The sequence below is a fragment of the Rhinolophus hipposideros genome (genome assembly GCF_964194185.1).
Source record: "Rhinolophus hipposideros genome assembly, chromosome: 12".
NCBI lineage: Eukaryota > Metazoa > Chordata > Mammalia > Chiroptera > Rhinolophidae > Rhinolophus > Rhinolophus hipposideros.
This window is the reverse complement of record NC_138058.1, coordinates 68,392,748-68,416,181: the sequence shown is the minus strand read 5'-3', so window position 1 is coordinate 68,416,181 and position 23,434 is coordinate 68,392,748. Positions and strand designations below refer to the sequence as shown.

At 41.1% G+C, this 23,434-nt stretch overlaps 1 protein-coding gene across 2 annotated transcripts in view; it reads right to left on the bottom strand.

The window, feature by feature from the left end:
• Positions 1-23,434, bottom strand: part of NBAS (NBAS subunit of NRZ tethering complex) — a 275,617-nt gene that overhangs the window by 70,230 nt on the left and 181,953 nt on the right. For both annotated transcript variants that reach the window (XM_081069547.1, XM_081069548.1), the window contains exons 41-44: positions 21,310-21,539; positions 17,196-17,306; positions 8,310-8,560; positions 6,919-7,253 (exon numbers count right to left, since the gene is read on the bottom strand). In XM_081069547.1, coding sequence (XP_080925673.1) covers positions 6,919-7,253; positions 8,310-8,560; positions 17,196-17,306; positions 21,310-21,539 — 927 coding nt within the window. The remainder of the gene's footprint in view (positions 1-6,918; positions 7,254-8,309; positions 8,561-17,195; positions 17,307-21,309; positions 21,540-23,434) is intronic.

The following is a 23,434-nucleotide window of genomic DNA, read 5'->3' as shown; positions in this document are numbered from 1 at the left end:
GGAGGAACACCTCACTCCCAACACACAAAAAAACTACAGAAGGGACATTTCAGCATCCCCCTTCCTCACATCCCTACTCTCCCCCCAGGATGAGAACTGACCCCAGGGCCATGTGCCGTGTGACCACCCCTTGTCTGCAGCCTGCCTATCAGAGTATGTTCTCATTCTCGGCTTCTTGAGACAATCACTTTCTGGAGCAGCTCTAACTAGTCAAGTTTCAAACAAGTGTGGATGTGAAAGAGAGACCACTGGGCTGTACATCAGGCTACACTTTCCGACTCTAGCTCTTCTAACAAGTTAATATTTATTTATTGCTGATATTTCCTCTTTCTAAATTTTAAAAGTGGGTGTTCATGAAGGATGGGAGGAACAAAGATTAAGCATCACCCTTAAACCCTCCTACAAACAGGCCCCAGAAAAATCACCTCTTCTCTGATCTGATATCCTGGCCTGGAAGAGAGCTAAGAACACAAGGTAAGGAGGGTCTCTTAGTTACTGTACCCTTACTCCAAGCCCCTTCTCCTTTCTTATACATCTGTCCCAGAAAAATCCTTGTTAGGCTTGATAAACGTGTTAGTTAAAAAATTATAAAGACTAAAATTTGTAGAAAGAAAAAGTACTGCACAGTTCATAAATTCAAAGGATGGTTATAATGACATTCATCACCCAACACATATTCCATATTATATTAAACTGTTTATAGCACTTCTGTATCTGGAAAACTGATTAGAAATTAATCTATTTCAAGGAACTTAAATGTTAAGACAATCCATTATGCACTAATCAAAACATATCGTCATTATTTTTATTTGTATTATAAACAGGTAGGAAGCTGAAGTGATCTTTCACGTGGGCATCAAAGATGCTTGTGGTTTTGGAAATAATAACCTATGACCGTTGTTCTCAAAGTGTGGTCTGCAAACTGTAAGAGTCCAAGACTCTTTCAAAGGGTCTGCAGAGTCAGTATTATTTTTATGACATTATCTTTTATTATCTATCTTTTTCCACTGTATTGATATTTACATGATGATTAAAAAATGGTGGATGAAAATACGGGAACTTAGCACAAATCAAGGGGGTGGCATCAAACTACTGAGTCAGTGTGCTCTTCACTGGCAGTTTCACTTAAGAATGTTCTGGAAAAAGTAAAAATTATTAATTTTATCAAATCTCAACCATTGAGTGCACATGTTTTTGATATTCTGTATGAGGAACTCAGTTATATACACATGAAGCTCTTCACCACATACACAAGTTTAATAAGGAAAAGGCATCTGTGTGATTGTCTGAATTATGGGCTGAAATAATCACTTTTTGCATGTATCCCCATCACTGCTTGAAAGAACAATAGACAAACTGTGGTTATTCAGGTATTTGGCAGACATTTTCTCCAAAGAGAACAAAGTAAGCCTGCCATTTCAAGGAAAACAACTCATTATATTTACTGCCAATGATAAAATTTGACCTTTCAGGAGAAAAATTAGAACTTTGGTAAACTTGTATCCACCGCGGGGAGCCTGATAGCTTCCAGATATTAAAGATTCATCTGCTGAGATAGGTGTCCATATTAATATACGTGACTTTGTTGACATTGTACAGTGCAATGTATCACATTTGGATGGTCTCTAACTCAGCCGACCACTACTGTCCAAATACCTAATGAATTCTATTTCAAACCATACATGGCGACAAGAGTCATTCAAAGTGCAATTCAGACCAATGATTTTAATGTACAAAAACTTCAATGATGATTTCAGAGTCCACGTTATAACTTTGAGCATCTATCACTTGTTGAGTTGCCGTTTAATATCACAGAATACCCAAAATTACAGGCTTCTGAAGAACTCCTCCCTTTCCAACCCCATATCTATGGAAGGCTGGATTTCCTTCACTGACTTCAGGCAAAACAACAAAGACTGAATGCAGAAACAAATACGAGAATCCAGCAGTGTCCTATTAGGCCAGACACGTAAATCTAAAATGATGTCACCTTCTCATTAATGTTTTTTCTTTTGAAAGTATATTTTCCATTAAACTATGCCATTCATGTCAACTTAGAATGGGTCTATTATTGGTAGCTTTAAATGAATTAAATATTTCTGATGTCTTGGTTTTAATTTCTAATATGTTATCAATGGCTGTAAACTTAATAAACAAAAGCTCTTTAAGGTCACCGGTAATTTTAAGAATGTTAAGGCAGCTGGAGATCAAAAGGTTAAAGAATCACCAATCTACAATAATTAATTAAACGACCAGTTAAGAAGTATGTGCTTCTACAGGGCTAGGAACTAGAGAATTAGAGATAAAACGTTCCATCCCTACCCTCCGAGAATTTCTAATTTCATGAGGAGTGTAATTCTCAACTATAATAATTTTACTGTAAAGAAAAAAAAGCTTCATGCCAAGTTTCTTACAAGGATGTTTTTTACATGTTAACGTCACTGCTGCCGACTAACACTGCACAGGACACAGAGCTAATGCCTAAAGTGCGACTCCACCTGAATCTACGTAATATGCATTTGACTGATGCATCAGTGAGTCACAAAATGAGGTAATCCGCGTTACCTAAGCATGTTTACACAGGTTTCAGACACTGATTGCTCATTATGGTGAAAAGTGTGCTGCCATCCTTGGTTAAAGTACAGTATCAGCACTGTGAAGACCCCAAAGTTACAGCTAGAATGCGGCCTTTTGACTGAGACTTAAACTTATGAAATAACTTTTATTTTTAGGTCATATGCTTTTAAGATAAATTTATTCTTTCGTATTTTTATGTCAAAGAGTCTGGATAATAGGATAAGGGAGAAAACAGTGGCTTATTCCAAGAATTTGAACAGTCAGAATATGAGAATGAACCAAAGGATTTTCTCTTTACTACACAAAATACAGCCTAGCAATGAAAAACAAATCATTTTTCATCCTTTCCAGAAAAAAATGGCATGGTGTAATAATGAACAAACGTTGAATAAAGCCAAATAAAATTTACCTATGCCCCATTCTGAAAATTTTATCCTTTATTTGGTGTTCTGGTTGTATCTTCACTAACTTACATGTTACTATCTTTTCTAAGAAAACAAAGTCCCTATTATTCCTATTGCAAAGCACACAGGAATAAGAAAGCACAATAATTTTTAAAAAGAAAAATCCAGTAAATGTAGTATTCTTAACTTGTTCTATATTACTTATACCTATTGTCTATATAGCTTTAATATATAGCTGTCAGTTTAACATTAGCATGTCTGGCATGCTGTTTCCATAGCTCCAGAAGGCAGAGCCAAAAAGTGGGAACAATAAGGACCCCAAAGAATGATGCCGTGTGTGTGTGTGTGTGTGTGTGTGTGTGTGTGTGTGTGTGTGTATGGGGTAGTAGCTTAATTTTCAATAGAAATGATGTTTGAAAGTCAGAGGCCAAACTAGATAAGAGATTCTCAAATATTTTTCTGCTCTAATCCAAAGGAGGCAGGGTACTCCCATCAGAAACGCTGACAGTGCGTGTGGGGTGGGGTTAAAGCCTAGCTAATTGCAGGATGAGAAGCACTGGGCAGGATACCAGAAGGCCTCTTCTAATTCTGTGGTTACCTGGGGTTTTTAAAGAAGGATCTCGCACACTTCTGGGTAGCATGTCATAGCGAGGGCTATCTTCTACGTCCTTATTTGTGGATGTAGTTATGCCTACAACTGACGGCAAGTGTGAAGTATAAAACACAAAGGCTGGGACTATTCATAAACTGCCCCGCCCCCAACCACATCATGTCTGAATCATGCACATGGTGTGCTGACCCGCCTTTCGGCTTCTCTGACCACGTTCCTGGATTTCTAACCCACTCACTTGTTCCCTGTCCCTTTTACAAAAATGTTTCTAACTACTGAATTGGAGAAGCAATAGGAAAGTAATTCTAACATGACTCTACCGAAGGAAACAATTTAGAATCGGAGCCAATGCACTTTAACCATTTGTATTTTTTCCCTTCTGCATATTCATCGCCTCAAATGTCATGCAAATTTAGTCTCTGACTACATGACATAATACCATTTTGTGAATATTTTGCCCAGAATTTCTACGAATTTGTTAATGCAAATGGCAAGTGAAGAGCTATTATCACGAGGCCAAAGAGCCTTCCCTGGCTTATTCTACCACGAATGGGTACTACATGCAAGCCTCGGGGATATTCCTCTCTCAATCTTACTATCTGCACAGCTGCTTATTCTTCTTGTTATGCTTTCTGGAATTAAATCACCAGTTATTTCCAAGAGTTTGGTTCCAAATCAAATGTGGATGTATATTTGAAAACTGCACACTACATATGAGGGCTATACACTTATTTTACATTTTTAACATCATGTACAAGCTGTGGGAACATCTGGGATTTTGCAAATTTGGTCAAGTCCAACTGCATTTCCTTTTCCAAATGTGTTCTCTGACGTGTGCAGATTGTTCTGCAGTTTCAATTTTATTCTCTCTCTCTCTCTCTCTCTGTCTCTCTCTCTCTGTCTCTCTCTCTCTGTCTCTCTCTCTCTCTCTCTCTCTCTCTCTCTCTCTCTGTCTCTCAATCTCGGACAGCATTGTGCGATTTCTAACATGCATTGTATCTAAACTTCATACTTTTCCTCTCTGAATGAAAAATTAAAAGTTGTCAATTAATAAAATGAGGAAAAATACAAAGCTAAACCAAAGATACAAAATCAATTTCAAATGTATCTGTCTCACTTTTCTATAGCTTACCCTGATGGAGCAGAAAAATACCTCTTGAGATAGTTTACAGCAAAAGAATATTTTGCTGAGGACTGTACCACCTGAACAAAGCGAGGGTAATGCCATAATTAACGGACTCGATCCTCATTGGGTCCTCAGAAAAAAATGCACATAAATGCACAAACGACTGTGTCACATACATTTCAGGTGATCGGAGGACATCTTAACCGTCCGAGATTAAGAAGGTAATGAGAATGTGCTGTAATCTAGTCATCTGACTTGAAACATTACAAGTAACAACTGTAACTCTAAGTGGACTCTACCATTCGATTCTTCAGTTTAATCCTGACTAAAGAATGGCTCCTGGAAAGCCTAGAACTGTCTGCCCACCTCCAGACACACGTTCACGATTAGCATGTGGCCTTGCCTGGTCATACCAGACTTTGTTCCTGCCCTGTATAAAACATGTAAATCCTCCTGCAGCCTGAGGGGAGGGAAAAGGCCTGAGAGTGAAGGCCCCTCCGTCTTCCTGGCTGGTCTGTCTGCTCATCTAGCTCTTTGGGCCAGTTTGCAGGCCCAGCTCTACAGCCATTTCCTCGGATTTCAACTCCCCACTTGGTTCAACTCCCTCCTTCCCTCTAATACACAGGCTTCCTACATTGCTAATACAGACTTGGACTTTGGACCTCTTCTCGGTCTAGGTCTTAGAGACTAAACCCTGCCCCACCTTCCTCATTTAGACTCAGCCCAGCTCTGGACAAACCCACAACAGGCCACGCTGCTCGGACTGAAGATGCTTGGGGCTCTCTGGTCCCCCTGCTCTCCCATGGTCCCTAGAATGGCTCCAGGGCCCAAGTCTCTAGCTGCTTGCTTGTTCCATGACTTCTTAGACACAGCGCAGTTCAATGGTTAAGAGCAAAGGCCCTGGAATAAGTCTTTCTGACTTCAAACTGTGGCTCTTCCATTACAAAAGTAACTTTGTTGAACTTCCGTTTCCTGACCTATTAAAATCAGAGTAATAATATCTATTTCAGAGATTACTCTGCCACAGCCTCTGCCTCAAGGAGGCAGAAGTCCAGCAGAGATCTCTGAGGCTAAACCACAGAGCTGAAAAGAGGCAGGTTCCAAGTTCAAAGCCAGGTTTCTAGGACTCTAAACTTGTGCTCTTTTGAAACGTAGCACGCTACCTCCCTTTAAAATCATCCATCTTTTCTTCCTTAAAAACAACAGAAATCATTATCTCTTTTTTCGTAGCAGTGGTTGTAAAACTGAAAACCAACTCATTAACTAAATTACCTCATTTGCAATAAGGAAATGAAGTCCTGGGTTACCCACAATTCTTCACACAGCGAGTTAGTTAAAACTAGCATTCCCCACAGTCTGTGCCAACTTCCAAATGACTGACTTGAATTCACAGCCTTTATACTCCATTTTTAGGATATTAGCTATAATAAAAATTCTTAGGATAGGGTACTAGGCAGACCTGCCAACTGGGGGAAAGAGAAGGCAAGCAGCACAGATGGGAAGAGAAGGTAAAACGGAAGTCCCGAAGGCAGCAGAGTTCAGCCGCTGAGACCAGAGGCTGAGAGATTTTCTAGGACAGAAAGCCGTGTCCTCCAGTGGGAAGATTACACTTAGAAATCCTGTCCAGGTGAGAGCGTGACAAGAGAGAAAAAGGACCCACATTACCTATTCTGAGTAAAACCATACATTGTGGAAGGACCTAGAGAGGGCATGAGAATCCAGTTAAAGGACCCAGACCCGAGCATTGAGTAGACACTGGAGAACGCGACACAGACTCCCGTGGAGAGTTCTGTCACCACCTCATATATTATGTCCTATTCATGGGGAAGTTCTGAAGGGCTCAGTTTAACCACAGCTAAGCCGATAGCCTGGCTATGAATGTAGGTAACTGGAGGCTCTTTCCACTTTCAACTGGAAGAACAGGATGGAGCATTTACTACAAAACGACATGTGATGAGAACTGTAACACATACAAAGTGTACGTGAAATTAGAACAGTCACATCTGATTTAGACTGCTTGCACATCTGTGATAGAGGAAAAATGATATCCCAATTTAATGCTCAACATAAAAACTAAAATGCCACACACATAAGTATTCCCCACTTCAAGAAAAGAAATAAAAACAAAAGCTATAGAACTAAAGAGCACCTTTCATTTCTTCTACAACATTCCACCTACATTAAACTATCCTTTTGGTTACCTTGGTCACGGCTTTTGGAGAAAACGTAATTGCATCCAGCACAGTGATGAGGTCGCCGGGGTGGAGCCGATCAAAGTACTTTGTGCAGACGTCGTAGGCATGAAGCCACTCCGACGAGGACTCTGGGACCTGTTTCATGAGGTGAGGGTCTCCAGTCCAGAACAACTTCTGCAACCAGACGGTGTACAGAGAGCTTGGGGAAAGCATGCGTCCACCCTTGGCAGGGATCTTGGGAACAAGTTTGGAAATAGATAAGACATTTTGACTTGAAAGAACTGGCTCTAGGGCTTCAAGAGGATTCATGTTTTCCTCTGTCAGTTTTTTGTAATTAAGACCTACGGAAAGAAAAAAAATAGTTCATTCTAACATGAATGGACAGAAACTTCAAACACACACAGAGCCTTCTGTATGGCTGAATGAAAAGATTTATCTACCAATTTAGCTATAGCAAATAATTTAGTTGTCCATTCGACAGATGAGAAGATCTGAGTTCTGGTCCTGGCCTGCAGCTTAATCTGTGGTGCAATCCCAGACAGATGTGGTGCCATCCCAGACAGATCGCCAAGTCCTGGGAGCCCCAGCTTCCTCACCTGTACGCTGGAGGTGGCAATATCTACTCACCTCTTCAGTCTCTGCAGGGCACCTAGCTTTCCCTCAATCAGTGCACTCACCAAACAGCATTATGCTCATTTGCTATTCACCTGGCATCTCATCAGCAGCTTCAAGGCAGAAGTGAATCGTACTCCTTGCCCTCTGTGTCTAGCCCAGTGTCAAATCTGGTTACTCAGTAAACCACTGGTACACTGAAGTAAATCCTCATAATTGTTATGAATATTAAATACAGATTTGAAAGTATCCTGTAAATTATAAAGTATCATACAGACTTGAGAGGTATTAATGTGTTTAATTTCTTAGTGAGGAGCACACTGATACATAGACACCATTCTAAAGATTTCCACAATTCATCAAAAAATCAAGGGATCTTCTTTTAATGGGCTCCACATGTACTTTTAAACATACAGGCTCCACTGACGTGTAATTCTGCCCAATCGCCTGTTGTAAAGTAGCTCAGCCTTGCCATTTACATAGATAAAATATAACCAGAGAGAGGAGAAGGAAAACCACCTCTGGAGTTCAAAACTTCAGACTTTAGTGCCAGGTCTGTTATAAATTGCTGTGTGATTTTCAATAGGTTTCTCAGTTTCTCTGGTATTTGATTCCCTCAACTAAAAGTGAAGGAGTTGGAAAGACGGTAACTAAAGTCGATTAGCATCAAAACCCTGTGTTTTCAGATCTATGCCAGCCACAGTGCACGAACGTGACTGTGGACAGAAAATAAATTCCTAGATTTAATTTCAAGAATGAGTTTCACAGGGGAATGATTGTCTTACCTGATGCAACTACCTTAAATTTCTTCAGCAGCCGAATGTGGGTTTCCGGTTTAATGGCATATTTCCCCAAATCCACACAGCCGGAGCTTTCCAGAAGACTGAAATAATACAGCAGCCTTTCATGATCAAAGCCACCAATAGTGGGGTAAATATACTTCACCATGTGCATGTGAAAGCCTTCGGGATCAGTCTTCAAAGTCTCAAAGAGATGAAGGGCTTGGGCTCGATTTTCAATTTCTACTGTGGACAAACTGAAATTAAGAGACAAAAAAACTATGTTAAAATTTGGTTCCTTTATTAAATAACATTTTTTTTTTTAATCCAGGAGTATAGGCTACTTCTTACAAGTCCCTTCCTCCTGCCTAAAAAAGGCAGTAAACACCAGGACGCAGGTAGTTGATATAAAGGGAAACAAATATGTTAAATGCCTCCTGTAATACAATTTTCATGTTGTCTCCTGCGGGTCTATGGAAACCCTGTGAAGTCGGCATTACTTCGCATTTCAGCAGTTGGGAGAGTTGCCCAATGCTTCATAGCCAGGAAATGAACCAGATCTGTCAGCTTCCACTATGCATTATTTATTCATGTCACAAGAAACAAATTTAAATGGGAGCTTCATTCTAGAAACGTAAACAACTTAATTCTTTCAGGAATTTAGGAATCTGTGAGTGGAGAAACAATCCCCAAGTTCAGGCATACATTTTACACCCACAAGTCTTGAATTGATACTGAATACACCCAAATTTGATACGGTGTTCAAACAGAATTACAATCAGAAAGAACAGATACTTGCACTTTTTCTTGAATCATATGTAGTAATGAATGACACTTGAATAAAACACTTACCTTACTATTTTCATCTTGACTTAAATGTCTTTATAATAAAAATAAAAACGTTATTTAAGGTTAAACTGTTGAAAAAAATATTTTAAGGAGTTTTGTTTGGTTAACCAGTTTGTATTTTGGGGGTGAAGAGGAGGGCTCAATTTTGGTTTTGTGCTGCTCCCTGGACAGAACACAGAGCCTCCAGTCCAATGTAATCCCAATGCCCCAGGCAGGATGGGTTTCGAACGTTCTAATTTTAACAGTTCTTCAGGCAGCCTTTAGGCAGCATTAACAGAAATACCCAGTTTCCAGGGCTCGTAGCAGTAGCAACAAAAGGATCTGAGGGGAATAAGTGAGACCTCTGGCAGTACTGGAGTTAGATTTCACATAGTTTCAAAGCAACTCCTCTGAAATATGATAGCCTGTTTATTGGAATCCCCACTTTTAAAAAGTGCCAAGACATGTTTTTGGTTTATGTAGATAAAGCTAATACAAATTATGTTTTAAAATCTCTATGAGAGAGTGGTAATACTTGGGATTACAGCAGCAATCTACAAAGTCAAAATATGCAGTAATTTAAAAATGCTCTTTTAACTTTCACTTCAACAGAAATGCTGTTTTTCTATTATGACACAATTTTAAAATTACCCAAAATATCCCTATCTATAAAAACGTCTGGTCTATAAACATGTCTGACTGTGTCCTCTGAGTCTCCTTCTATTCCAGTACTCAGAACAGGCTTTAACGACGTATTACCTTGTCTGTCTGCCTCACTAGACTATGTACCACTTGATGGCAAAGATGATATGACATCTTCTTTATCTTGAGTTTCTCAGTACCAAGCACCAGTGTTTGGCACAAGGGAAACATTGAATGTGTGTCTTCTGAATGCCAAACTGATGGGTGGGTAAACAGAAACTGAAGTGTTTCTGCCCTCTAAGGACAAGACACTGTGCTCAGCACTGGGGAGGGGATAAAGACTGACAATATCGAGCTCTCGTCCAGCGGTTTGAAAAATCTAATTGAGTTACAAATACTTAAAATTAAACAACAATGCAAAATAATGACATAGGGGCCACCATTATAGTCCCATCAAAGGGAGGATTGCTAACGCTGTGACTTCAGAAGCAGTAGATACCAACAATAACACAAAGCTTAAGAAAAGAAGTACCTGAGCTTAGCATTGCAGAAAGGAATGAAGCAAAAATAATATTAGGTTGGTGCAAAAGTAATTGCGGTCTAAAAGGTTAAAAACAATTGCAAAAACCACCATCACTTTTGCACCAACATAGTATGATGAACAAAAGTATCAAGACAAGAAAGCACAGGCCTGTACAAGAAACAGTGAGTATAATGGATGGTTATAGTCTTGAGACTATCACTACTCAAAATACGCAATGTCATCTATGCAAGAAACTACACACAGTGGTAGATAAAAGTGACTCACAGAATTTCTGATTCTCCTTCATAATTTGCAAAATGAAGTCTGAAAACAATGTGGAGAAGAAGTACATAGGAAACTGAGTAACCGCATCAAGAGGACTCCTACTGACAGCTTTGCAGGGAGAATAACATGCCCAGTAGAGGAGGGAAACTAACTTGCAGTCTGTGCTGGTTACTCTGGGAGGCCAGTTAAATCCAGGTCATTAACAACCAATAGATGAGCAACTGCCAGTCAGAGAGGTTAAGTGACTTGCCTAAGACCGAGCGTCCAGATCTGCCTGGACCCAGTGTGACTCTGCTCACGTTATCACAGAACAGGCATTGATGGATAAGCTACAACCACCATTTCAAAACCAGGATTCTCTCCGTTACACAGACATTAGTTGTCTCTCCCAGAAAGAGTTCTGAAAGAGTTCTCTTGTCATACCTCATTCCTAACAGAGTATTCAAGAGAAACAGTATTCAAGAAAGACTCATCTACCAAATGGGCAGACGGTGACTAAATCTTAAGTTCAACTTTGTCTGTGTTGGACTTGATCCTGAATACAGTCTCTCTCAATCATCTTTACTTGCTCCCTCGTCCACCCACTTATTCTTCTGCGCCTACAATTCAGTTTGCCGGATGTGTAATTTTACCTAATTATCTTGTCAAGAGAGATAGCAGAATACCTTTAGTGACAATGATAAACACCAAAACCTCCCTCTTCAGTAAACTACAATGTGCTAAGATCTTTTATGGATGCCAGTCATCAATAACCCATTCTAATAGTCTCCATTGAAAGAAGCTGCTATCTTCCCTGTGGAATAAGAAATGAAATTTCTGTTTAGAAAACAATTCCAAAGAGCCCACATTCAATTGACTTCTGCAAATACAAGAGGTGCTTAAAATAGTTACTATCAGCATCCAGACACTTCTGATTACAGCGAACTACTGCTTGAGCAATGTTGACCAAAGTGTCCACTTGTATACTTTTTTTGACACTCCCGATATATATATGTACATACAGGTATGCACGCACGCACGCACATGTTAAATTTCAGAGATTAACTACAGGAAAAAACTAGCTGTAGTTGCAGTCAATGCACAAGGAATAAACTATGAGTGCTAAGTCCATGATTAATGTGTTCTGGAATAGCTTCAAGTTGTCAATCACCCAGAAATGTAATTCAAGAACAGCATGTACTGAAAGGACTTATATTCATCCAGGAAAACAAATTTATTTAAATGTGTATTTCTTTACCAAGTCTCAGGTTGAGTGATACTACAATTCCATTAGCTCACTAAAAGGAATACTTAGGAGGGGAGAGGGAGACAGATGGGAGGAGAGGTAAGGGAATGGGAGAGGGCAGCTTGGAAAGGCTGAAGAGAGAACAAAGGATGGGGACAGGGGCTCGCAGGTTCAGAGGCAGTAACGTCCAGGCATTTCCCCCAAAGAATAACCCTCAAAGCTTGAAGACATGTGAATCCAAACTGGTAACCACGATCCTGGGTGAACAGGGCTCCACCCCTGATTCCTGTGGAAAGAGCTAGTTCTCCCCGCTCAGTGGCAACTACTCTGACCGGAGGGAGACAGTGCCAAGTATTCACCACACAGATGCCTCTGAATGAACGCGGCGGCAGACTTCCCTGCATGCTGCCTGACAGCTGACTACGTGATTATGCAAGGAACTATGGTCCAGATTATCATGGCCATTTTCAGTGGTGCCAACATTTTGGTCAAGTATCTTTGGAAACCAAATAGACACTTGATGAGAGGATCAATAATAAGTATCTCAGAGTCTAGCTCTTGTCTGTCGAATACTCAGTGAGTACCTCTGAGGAATGCCGTGTATGAACAGAGCGTAAGGCCATGGGGATGGGCTTTGTCTCCTTTATCTCCTGACCTCTTACACCTTTTAATTTCTCGTAAAATGTCAATTCTGACTGGTTTATACAATCTCATATTATTACCTCTATAAAAAAAAAATATTCTAAGAGACACCAGAGCACAGGATTAGTAATCAGCATCATCTATTGAGCACTGATTACACCCTAAGCACTATGTCATGATTCTATTTGCCCAAAACAGGTATCTTCTATTAGTATCTATTCTGACTTGGACAGCACATGTTCAAACACCAGAAGTGTGATATTAGGCTACTGGTGGCCACAGGATAGACCTGTAAATCGGGCCTGCTTCCATAACTAACAATAGCAGCTACGTTTTTTCTTCCAGAGCACCTGCTACACGTTAGGTATTTTGTATAAATCTCTTAAATCTCATTGCAGTTCTGCAAAATGAATTAAGAATACTCCTTTTGCAGAGGAGGAAACTTAGGTGTAGAGGGAGCTATCAACTTGTCTACCAAGAATACACGAGAAGTAAGTCACAGAGTCAGAGTCTGAACCCAGATTTGCACAATTCAAAGCCTGAGCACGTTCCACCAGCTGGAACAGGCCAAAATACATCTTCCTGCTTACGTCTTATGCCAGTGTCAGGCGCCCGTGACTACTGGGGGGGAAACAGGCCTGAGGAGTCACAACGTGGAAAGGAAGGAGACAGTCTGGAAGGAATCCCTTCTATTTTGGGAACGGTAGTAATTAGTTCTCCCATTTGTTAGGATTGGCAGATTTTTGTCCTAAGCACAATACAAATCATAATCTTGGTTAAGTTCTCTTTTCACTGTAGGCCCAAAGAAAAATGAAAATCAAATATGTAGCTCAATTTTAACAATCGTATCAGTCCCATGACCTGAATATCTGCATTCACCCCTCCTACTCTAAAAAGGATCGTTCCAGGTCTGGAATTTTATTTTAGTTTTCCATATTATGGCATACTTTTAATAAGCTAACCTCCCTGACATCCTCTCTCCGTACACTAATCATTCTGACACTAACTTCTCAACTAAGCCAGGCTTCCTTACGGGAAGAGAAGATGGAAGAGATGGCCAGAACTCCCAGTCCTTTACAATGTGGCAATCTGGACACAAACAAGACTATGAGCAACAGCAACCCCCAGGCATGCAGTCTGTGTACCTTCTGCTTCAATTCTGAGAAAGGGAGACGAATCATAGTTTATTGACCTGCCCACGGTTATAACTTGCTCTTACCCATCCCTGTACCTGCGACCAAAAGAATCTACCAGAGAATACAAATTGATATGGAAAACAGCCCTGGCAGAGTCCCTATGGCAGGCGACTGTACCCGTGGGTCTGAAAGAGACAGTATAAACTAACCGACAGAGAATATGGTATCAAGACCTGTGCCACCCAGGCAAAATCACCTGGGAAATAACCTGTGACTAAAGGATGGATATTAGTGTGAAATAAAGGGTAGGATGTTTGGCCTTCAGATCTGTTGTTTGAATGAGAAGGGAAAGATGGAGAGAGTTACTGAGGCTACCAGTCAACGGTAGCTCTGGTCTCCACTCAGTTCCCCTTTGTTCATGGCGCCAGCCATGAGGGTCTTCGTTTAGTTCACTCAGAAACACCAACAACCTTCCCGCCCCAGAACCCGTTCCCTTGCCTGGAATGCCTTTTCTTTCATTGTCTTTCAATAGTGAGCTCTTTCCACCTCCACAAAAAGGCTTCCCCTATCTGCTACTTGTGTATTTCCTTTATTGTACTTACTACGACTAGCAATTAATTTTTTGGCTATTTTGAAGTATGTGTGTGTATGAGTCTGTGAGGGGAGGTTTATTAGAATATAAGCTCCATGAGGGAAAGGATATATCTGTCTTGTTCAGCATTTAAACCTCTGCTTAGAACACAAAGACACTATAAAAAATATAGTACTATTCCATCTGTTGGAAGCATCTCTGGCATTTCAAAATGACCCTGAGTCCAAAACTTAAAGACACTCATGGAGTCAGCAGGACTGACAAGAACAATAGCAGGAATAATCGCCATGGCACTACACAGCCACCAAGTATCTCCCTTCCACAGATTCTCCCTGATCTGCACAAACCTGCTAAGTAAGGCTAATGGTCCCGAAAACTGAGAAGACTGATTCAGGAGGATTAAGAGACGCGCTCAATCCTACATTGATGGGATTACAGGCAGTAGATTTGGATCTTGGAATACTGTTTGACTCCAAAACCTGTGCCCTGTCCACTAGGCCACGTGCATGCTGCTAATCAGTTTTGTGTCGAAGATCCACCCAAGTGTCCAGAAGAGCCCAGAGGTGACGATGGCTGCTGACAACCAGCGATAAATCAGCCCTGAGCTTGGGAACTGAACATGCCCCAGGAGAAGCAAGAGGCTGAGCGAACCAGTGTCTGCCAGCTGGAACCCACTCCAGGCACACATGGCCGCTCAAAACCATCACTGCTATTTAAAACTACTAAAAAAGAAAGGAGGGGGAGCGGTGAGGGGAGGGGGAGGGGAGGAGAAGGAAAAGTGAGGGAATAAAGGAAAACAAGAACTCAAGTATGGGTGTTTATGACAATTCTCTTTTGTACAGGAGTGAAATTCCAAAAATAACTGCCATTATTAAATTCTTAAGTTCTTTCACTGCGTTCAAGTATTTTTTTCCCAAAATGTGTCAAAAATCCACAAAAAATGAAAAATTGCCATTTTGACTATTTTATGCATTTAATAACATTTTGAGCTGCTTTGTACATAAATGACATTATTTTTATTTTAAATCTTTGTTATATGGTAATAAATTTACCATTACATTGAACTTTAGCAAAAAATACTCAAAGCATTCTTAGTGGCATCAAATAGATATTGCAAGCCACAGGAAAACATATCCGAACGTCACAGCAAAAGAGTTAATGAAGCACAGATCATGTTCAGGTACTATAGGTTTGATATTCTCCCATGAAGTCATTTGGTTTTTACTGCACCTTGGAGTTAAGGAAAATGAGGAGTGAACTACCCTGGGCAGGGACACATGGCTAGGGGGAGACATGGTTAGGAATTGATCCAGCTATCCTGAGCTGAAAGCTTATGCTCTATTGCATAACGCTGCCTCACCCAATCCTGTCTGTCCATGTGCTGAGCCAGGGACTATCTCCAAATTCAACCAAGAGGAAGGAAAACATCAAATTATAGGGAAATCAACTTCGGGGGGAAATGACTTTTCAATAGAATAGTAAAACAAATCCCTAAGGCAAACAACATTATTTTTCTTATGATTCTGACTTATTAACTTCCAACATTGACTCAACAGGGTAGTGTTGGGCAATCTCTACTATAGTAACAAGGCTGATAGTTCTAATACCTGTGTTACCAAGTTTGATTGAATAGCAAGGCAACCTACTATCTTTTAAGTAAAGAACAGGGAGCACCAAACACCACTGACTAAATCAATAGTAGATGTTTTGTCACTCAGAAGTAATGACACCAGGAGGCAATGATTTCCTGTTCTTGTAATTGCTAAGCGGCTGCATAATCACCCCGCTATCAGGTATAATGATGTGCCCTGAACAGTCTTGCACGTTACTTAATTGCTTGATAATTTATAATATATTCAGAGACTATTAAAGCATCCTGTTTGTACAGCTATGACACCCTTTTATGTAACACCTTTTTATTCAACAAAAGGAAAAGATATTTAATAAAATGCCAAGATATTTTTATGCCAATGTACACACCATAAGAACCATTTATTTGAACATATTATTGTGCCTCAAAAATGATGAAGCCAATGCATATGTATCATAGATAATACCATCACCCATGTAACAATTTCATAAATACTTAAAACATAGATGTTAAAATTTCAAAGTAATTAATAAAAATTAAAGATGCAAATTTTAAGCATTTCTTGACAGTTCAGCACAATTTGACACTATTCAATACTGCCTCATTAAACAACTGAATAATCTGATCAGATCATTTACCTTTCCCTTACCAAACCCTTTAAATAGCTTTCTATTACTCCTAGGGGAAAGCCCACAGCCCTTGATAGGGCCTGCATAGTCCTGCTGCATTTTCTGGCTTCTAGGCTTTTCCATGGCCCGTCTCACACTATGCTTCTCTGACTCTCGGGGCCTCACCCACACTGTCCATCTGATGGGCCCTCGGACGCATCATGTTCTTTCCTGTCAGAGCTTTTGCACCTAACTGTTTAATTTCCCTAGCAAATGGTTCCCTTCTCCCCCTGTAGTGTAGGTTAATTTCAAATCAATATTTAAGTCTCAGCTCAAGAGTTACTTCCTCAGAAGAACCTTCCCCAAGAATGCCAAATCCCTTACTTGGGCTCTCTTACGTGGTACCTGTCAGTTTTCCTTTCCCGTTTACTTGTGTCATTAGTCAGTTACAATCCGTCTCCCATACTAGACTAAAAGTTCTACGACAGCTGGGATGCCTGCTTTTGCTAACTATTGTAACCCTAGTATCTAGTGCCTAGCACAAAATAGATTTTCAATTAAAAACTTCTGAATAAATGAATGAGTATTAAAGTATAATATCTAATTCAAGACTATGATTACTAAAAAGCAAAAAAAAGAGCAGACTATTATTAGAATATTGGTGTATCAGAGATGAATAGAGAGAGAACATACGAAGCTACTGGTCTACTATAGCTGAAAAGGAAAAGTGAGATTGTACTTTATAACTTCATGATCCTTCTAGAAAAGACTCTGAGAAGAAAGACATGGACATAAACTTACACAGGAATGGTGTGCTTACCCACTGTCGGCGAACAAGAACTCCAAATGGGTCATAAAAACTTCCCAACGGGAGATACCGTAACGCTGTGCCAGAGAAAGAGCAATGCTGTAGACGTTTTCCTCAAGTGTTCTTCGAGAAGGTCCATCAGCCCCAGGGAAGGGAGAGAAGAGAAACACATTACCTTACTCGGCAAAGAAAAAGTTCGTCAGGATTGCTCTCCAGCCAAGGGGTGTAGCCAGCACGGTCCTTAGGAAGCTGTGTCTCAGTCAGTCAGGGGAAGCATTTCCAGGAGTTCTGATGCCCCTGTGTCACTGCGGTGCATTGCAACTGACCAAGGAATTGTCTGTCTCAGCTAGTGGTTCTCAACCGAGGGTGACTTCATCCTTCAGGGGCCATGTGATAATGTCTGAAGACATTTTTGATTGGCACAGAGGGGGAGGGGAGGAGAGTGCTATTGGCATGTAGTGGGCAGAAGTCTGCTAAATATGCTACAAGGCACAGAACAGCACCCACAACAAAGAATTATCCAGTCAAAAATGTGCTGAGGTCAAAAAAAATGTAGCCTTGAAAACTAGAGCCTACAGTCAAAAACTAGTGCAAAGGAAATGCATTCCTGGCCTATGGGTAGATATTTGAGAAAGCACAGTTCATCACTCAACAAATTTTTATGTTTTTCACATCATGCCAGGTATTGTTAGCTGCTTAGGCTGTGAAACCAAGATTTTTCTCGAGGCCTCACAGCCTAGTGGAGGATGTGAAATGTGAACCAGTAATTAAATGCAAGGGTGGGAGTGCTAAAGAGAAGATTGGAAAACACCGTGAGAATAGACAAAAGAGTGAGCAACGTGACGTGAAGACTGAAGGGTAAACAATCATGAACTAAGCAGAGGGGTGAAGAGGGAAAGAGATCCATGGGCTCCAGGTGGAGAGGTGAACGGGGTGTCACAACTGGGAATGGGGTGTCCTCGGGTCTGCTGAGGGACCTGGACATTACCCTACAAGCAATGGAGGCCAGTGGAATGGCGATTCAAGAGTCCCTAGGCGGATAAGGAATTCTGACCAGAGCACCCACATTAAGGCCATTTCGGAAAGACTATTTGAGGACCTCGATTTCCCAGAAGTAGAGCTGTAAGGATGGATTTTTTGGTTCAAAGAATGGTGGGCGAAGTCACAGCAGCAGGAATGAAGTACCTGTTATTACTAAGTAACACTGTGGAGACTGTATTAGCCCCATAAGGAAACCAGGACATTTATATGTCTCATTCGCCAGGAGTTAGCCAGCGTTTTCTGTAAAGGGCCAGGCAGTAAATCTTTTAGGCTTTGCTGCCAGTCTCTGTAGCATATTCTTCTTTCTATTGTTCTGTTACTGTTTTTCCACATATCTTCAAAAAAGTAAAAATCATCCTTTGCTCCTGGACTATAAAAACGAGGCCAAGGGTTGGATTAGTAAGTCTGTGACTTCATGGATTATTAGGTCAATTAAAACCTATTTCTTACAAATATGCATTGAGTACCTATATCCACGTGATGGAATGAGAATTCCTAGAGAGCAGGGGCCACGAGCAATTCACCCTTCCCATCATGGGAGTCTGGCACACCGCTTGGCACAGGTTCATGCTCACTAAGCATGCTATCTCTGTCACCTAATAAAGTGGGAAGAAACCCACCTACATTACACCCTCTTCTAAGTTACCCTGGCTGACCGCTGAGAATGTATTATCTAAAATATACAGACAATAAAAGGAAGATATAACACACTTACAGAAAATGCCTGCCGTTAAAATGGATATACAATGAATAAGAATATAAAGAATGGTCATATTATGTACAACTGAAGAGAGAGCTGCAGAACAGGACCAAGCAGGTCCTTCACAGATTCTTATATGTGAGACACTGAAATCCAATCTCCTAATCGGAACTGCTAACTCAGAAAACTGATGGTGACTTCAAGACATTTTAAACAAGCCATCCAAAGACCACTGTATACCATATTTCCCCGAAAATAAGACGGGTCTTATATTAATTTTTGCTCCAAAAGACGCAGTAGGGCTTATTTTCAGGGGATGTCTTATTTTTTTCACATACAACAAACTACATTTATTCAAATAGTCATGTCATCTTCTTCTGGAACATCGTCATAATGTACTAAATGCATCCATCTGGCTGATGATCTTAACTGGGGCTTATTTTCAGGGTAGGTCTTATTTTCAGGGAAACACAGTACTCTTCTAAGCAACAGATTGTGGAGAAGATGCTCTTATACATTTATCAAAAGCATATATTTGTCCTCTAGGACATACTTCAAATAGCACATGCTAGCTAAATACATAGAAAAGGGCAAAAACGCTAGCAAAATATAACTGATGATGTAAGGTATGCCTTATCTTATAAACTTTTATTTTGCATAACGGCCCTCATCTAAGAAGCCATGCGTACGGCACCAAGGATTACAAAATGGCCAAAGGAGAAGTCCACTGGACTTAGAAATAATAAGCCCACATTCAACTCCTGGCTTTGTGACCTTGAACTACTCTTTAATGCTCTCTGGTTCTCAGATTCCACTTCAAAAAAAATGAGGAGGTTGGATTAAATGATCTCTTTGGTCCCTTTCAAAATGGACATTAAATAACTATGAAATCAGGAACTCTCAGGAAGACGGAGGGAAAACAACATTCCACATTTCTCTTACTAATTGAGTCTAATTATAGGTTATTCCGACTGTCTTTTTTGGCTCTCTCTATTCCCTACCTTGCTCTAAAAAGAATTTGCAGTGTCTTTTAGTAAGAAAGAAGCCCAGGCTAATATAAAATCATTACAGATTGCTAAGGCTACTTTGCCACTTTCTCAAAGATTTAAACAATAATGATGAAAAATAACATATACCACTACCACAACCAGGGCTATCTTTGTTATTTTAAAGTAACTTATTAGCAGAGAGGAATAACCATTAAATGTAGGCACAACTGAACCTTGGTTTCAAAGGCTGAAAGCCCAGAGTGAATCGCATGCTGGTGCTTCCTCGGGAACGTGACCAGCAGTGCAGAGGCAGGCACGGGGTGTTGTGAAGAACATATGGTGGCTCTGATATGTGACTGGTCGAGGTTCCAATCACAGTTGTGATCCTAACCACCTATATAAACTGGGGCCTGCTACTTAAAATCCCTGAATCTCACAGTCTTCAATGATAAAATGGGGATCACATTTATGTCATAGGGTTATCTTTGAGGATTAGCAGATGTTTCTAAATTTACAGAGCGCCTAGCACAGTTCCTAGCCCACAGTAAGCACTCGACAAATTCTAGTGTTAAAAACAAACAGCTCTGTTTAATAACCATTGTGACTGAACACACTTGCCCACGTTCTGACATGTAAGGAATTCTCATTTGATCTGAACTCATTGGATGGAAAATAAAAAATGGAAACCCGTATTAAAACCAAGGGCCTTCCATACGAAGAAAGGAACCCTTTCCGCTGGGCCTTGGTCTGTTCTGCCTTCTCAAACAAGGGCTTGCTCTTCTCTTGAAAGGGGTTAGAGACAAGGGGCAAAAGGGCAACTACTACTGGCCTCTCACAAGAGAGGCTGCGAGAGCTGGTTAGCTCTCCTTTCTCCAGAAACCCAGGAGAGACGGAGGCGCCTTGAAACCACAACACTGGTTCTTCCTCTAGTATTAGGTCAATGATATCTAAATTTTAACACACTAAAGAAATTCAACTGCTATACACTTGGAAAACTGAGATTTTCAGCCATGAATAATAGGCGATCTTGTTCTTAAATTTCTGTGGCAAGTTTCCCACTTTTCACCCCTGATTATACCTTATTGCCTCTGACATGGTAATGGTCTTGGTATCAGACTATCAAAATCATGGGAAACTTTAAAAAATAATAATAATAATTCCATTCCTTTTATTTAAATCTGCAGGCTCAAGATGTGTTCTGCATCTACTGATCCACTGGGGAAGACACATACAACCATCCCATATCTTCCCACATGATGGGAAGAAGCAGGAGAACGCCCTGTTTATAGAAACAATGAATGTACATCTTCAGAGGACTGTGATTACTACTGCTGATAATTCAGTTGTTCTGTTCCATTTTACATGCACCCCTTTAAGAGACAAAGGTACTCCTTACTCAGCCAGACCGAGGATCGTCTCCCTCTTATATTGGTCGTCTGCCGTGAACCTCTGCACGTGCACACCCTTCCCCAGGCCCTGGAGGACTTGAGCCTGAGTGAAGTCCAGGAGGCGCTCATTGTAGTAGTGTAACTGCTTGGTCAGGGAAACGATGTCCTCGGGCCAGGCTTCATACCCGTATTGAGTCACGTGCCTGCTGACCATCTGGATTAGCTCTTTAGGATCCGCCTGTAACAACAACAACAAAAATAGTAACAGGTACAAGACCATGTCTACTGGGCCCTGGTTTGGCCATTCACACTGTTGCCACTTGAGGGTCACGACTGCCCCCAGGAGTCAACTGCAGAGAGAGTACAGTTCACAGACCACAAAGATAGGACACAGATCTGAGTCAAGAAGCAGGTCTCTGGATGCCTGCTCTGTTCTCCTTCCATCTTAAAAACCTCCACCCACTCAAAAAAGAATATATCCTTGCTTTTTCAACTACTATCAACCTATATTAGATTTGTTCCCCAATTACCTGATCATTGATCATAATTCACCCTGGAAGTCGTTTTCATCGTCACGGCCCCTGGATAAATTTTCTTTGGAGCAGCTAAGTGTTCTCAGTAACAGAGTTGCAGCTCAATAACCCCACTAATAATGCCCCGACAGCTGAGGAGTGTTTCCTCCAGGGATGAGTGAGGGGAAAGCCCAGTCTCAAAACCCTGAAATCATAAATACTTCCAGTTGCATAAGAAAGCAGCCAACCACTTTTCACTCTGCTCAATTTGGGGCTCAATGGGATATCACTATATAATTCTCAGCAGCTTCTCTAACAACAGTAAAATTATTCAAATAGAACAAAACCCAGAATCTAACAGATGACAGGAAAGAAAAATGAGTGACTAACTGGACACATTTATTTACATTAACGTTGGTTTGAGTTTCAATGAAGCAACAGCCGCTTAGCCATGATTTGAGAATTACTCTGGGAGCCTGAAACTTGAACATTAACTCAATCACGTCCAATTTCTGGGAAGGCAGGATATATATTTTAACACAAACAAATTAGGGAAAAACTCCAGAACCTACGTTTGGTTCTCAGCAATGTACCTCATTATAGTAAACTGGCAGTATTTCTAATGTGTAAGCCACTACTCGACTACACAGGAATTGGTCAGAGTCGGGTCTGGATTATCAAAGCGAGCTTTACGTTCTCTCTGTTGATCCTATTGAGGAGCAGTCTGGGAGAACCAACAAAAACCAACTAAAGAAGTCTTGGATTCCAGCAGGTGGCTTTGACAAAAAGTCAACCTTATTATACTTAACTCCCCCCCCACACACACACAGAGCCCCACTCTCAAAAACCACGGATACCTGACTCAAGTCAAAAGACCTGGGTTTGAAAACTAACTCTCCAAAGGAAGCTGAAGGCTATCATTCAAGTCATTCAACAAGTATTTTTGGTGCACCTATTACATACCAGGTGACATACTAAGATGTGACACTTTCCTCCAAGAATGCGGCCTAGGAGAGACAATAAGGAATTATAAAATGGTGTGACTCAGCACACACGGCACTTTTAATACAGAGGAGGGAGGCTTCTGAAAGTTCAAGGAAGCCTTCTTGGAAGAGGTAACATGGAGGCTAACGACCCATGGAGCTGATAGACCCCGGAGCTATCATCCAGGAAACGGGCAGGTAAAACAGGCAGATGGACTCCCGTAAAGGGCAGAGTTGTGTGCTAAGGCCAGGTAGCTAGGACCTGATGGAAAGATGGAGTGAATAAAGCAAAGCTTACTGCAATTAGAGAGTGACGTGGGCATCATCTGCATATGGATGGCATTTCTCGCAATGAATGCAGGCCACGGGGGTCCTGTGCCTCAGCTCTGAGTGCCTCCACCACTGACAGTTCACCTAATCCCCTCTCTACTGGTAGACTGAAGGCCCTGGGGCACCAGCCTGAATCGCCCACCCTGGGCTCACCACCTCTGAAGTGATCTGGTGTATGGGTGCTGCTCAGGTGCCAGCCAGCCCACCTCCACCTGCTGTGCACCCCAGGTATGCACCATGGTTGCCTGTTCTCACATCTCCTCTGGTTTGCATTTTCCTGCCTCGCAGTAGGGAGAGAGCAAGAGCAA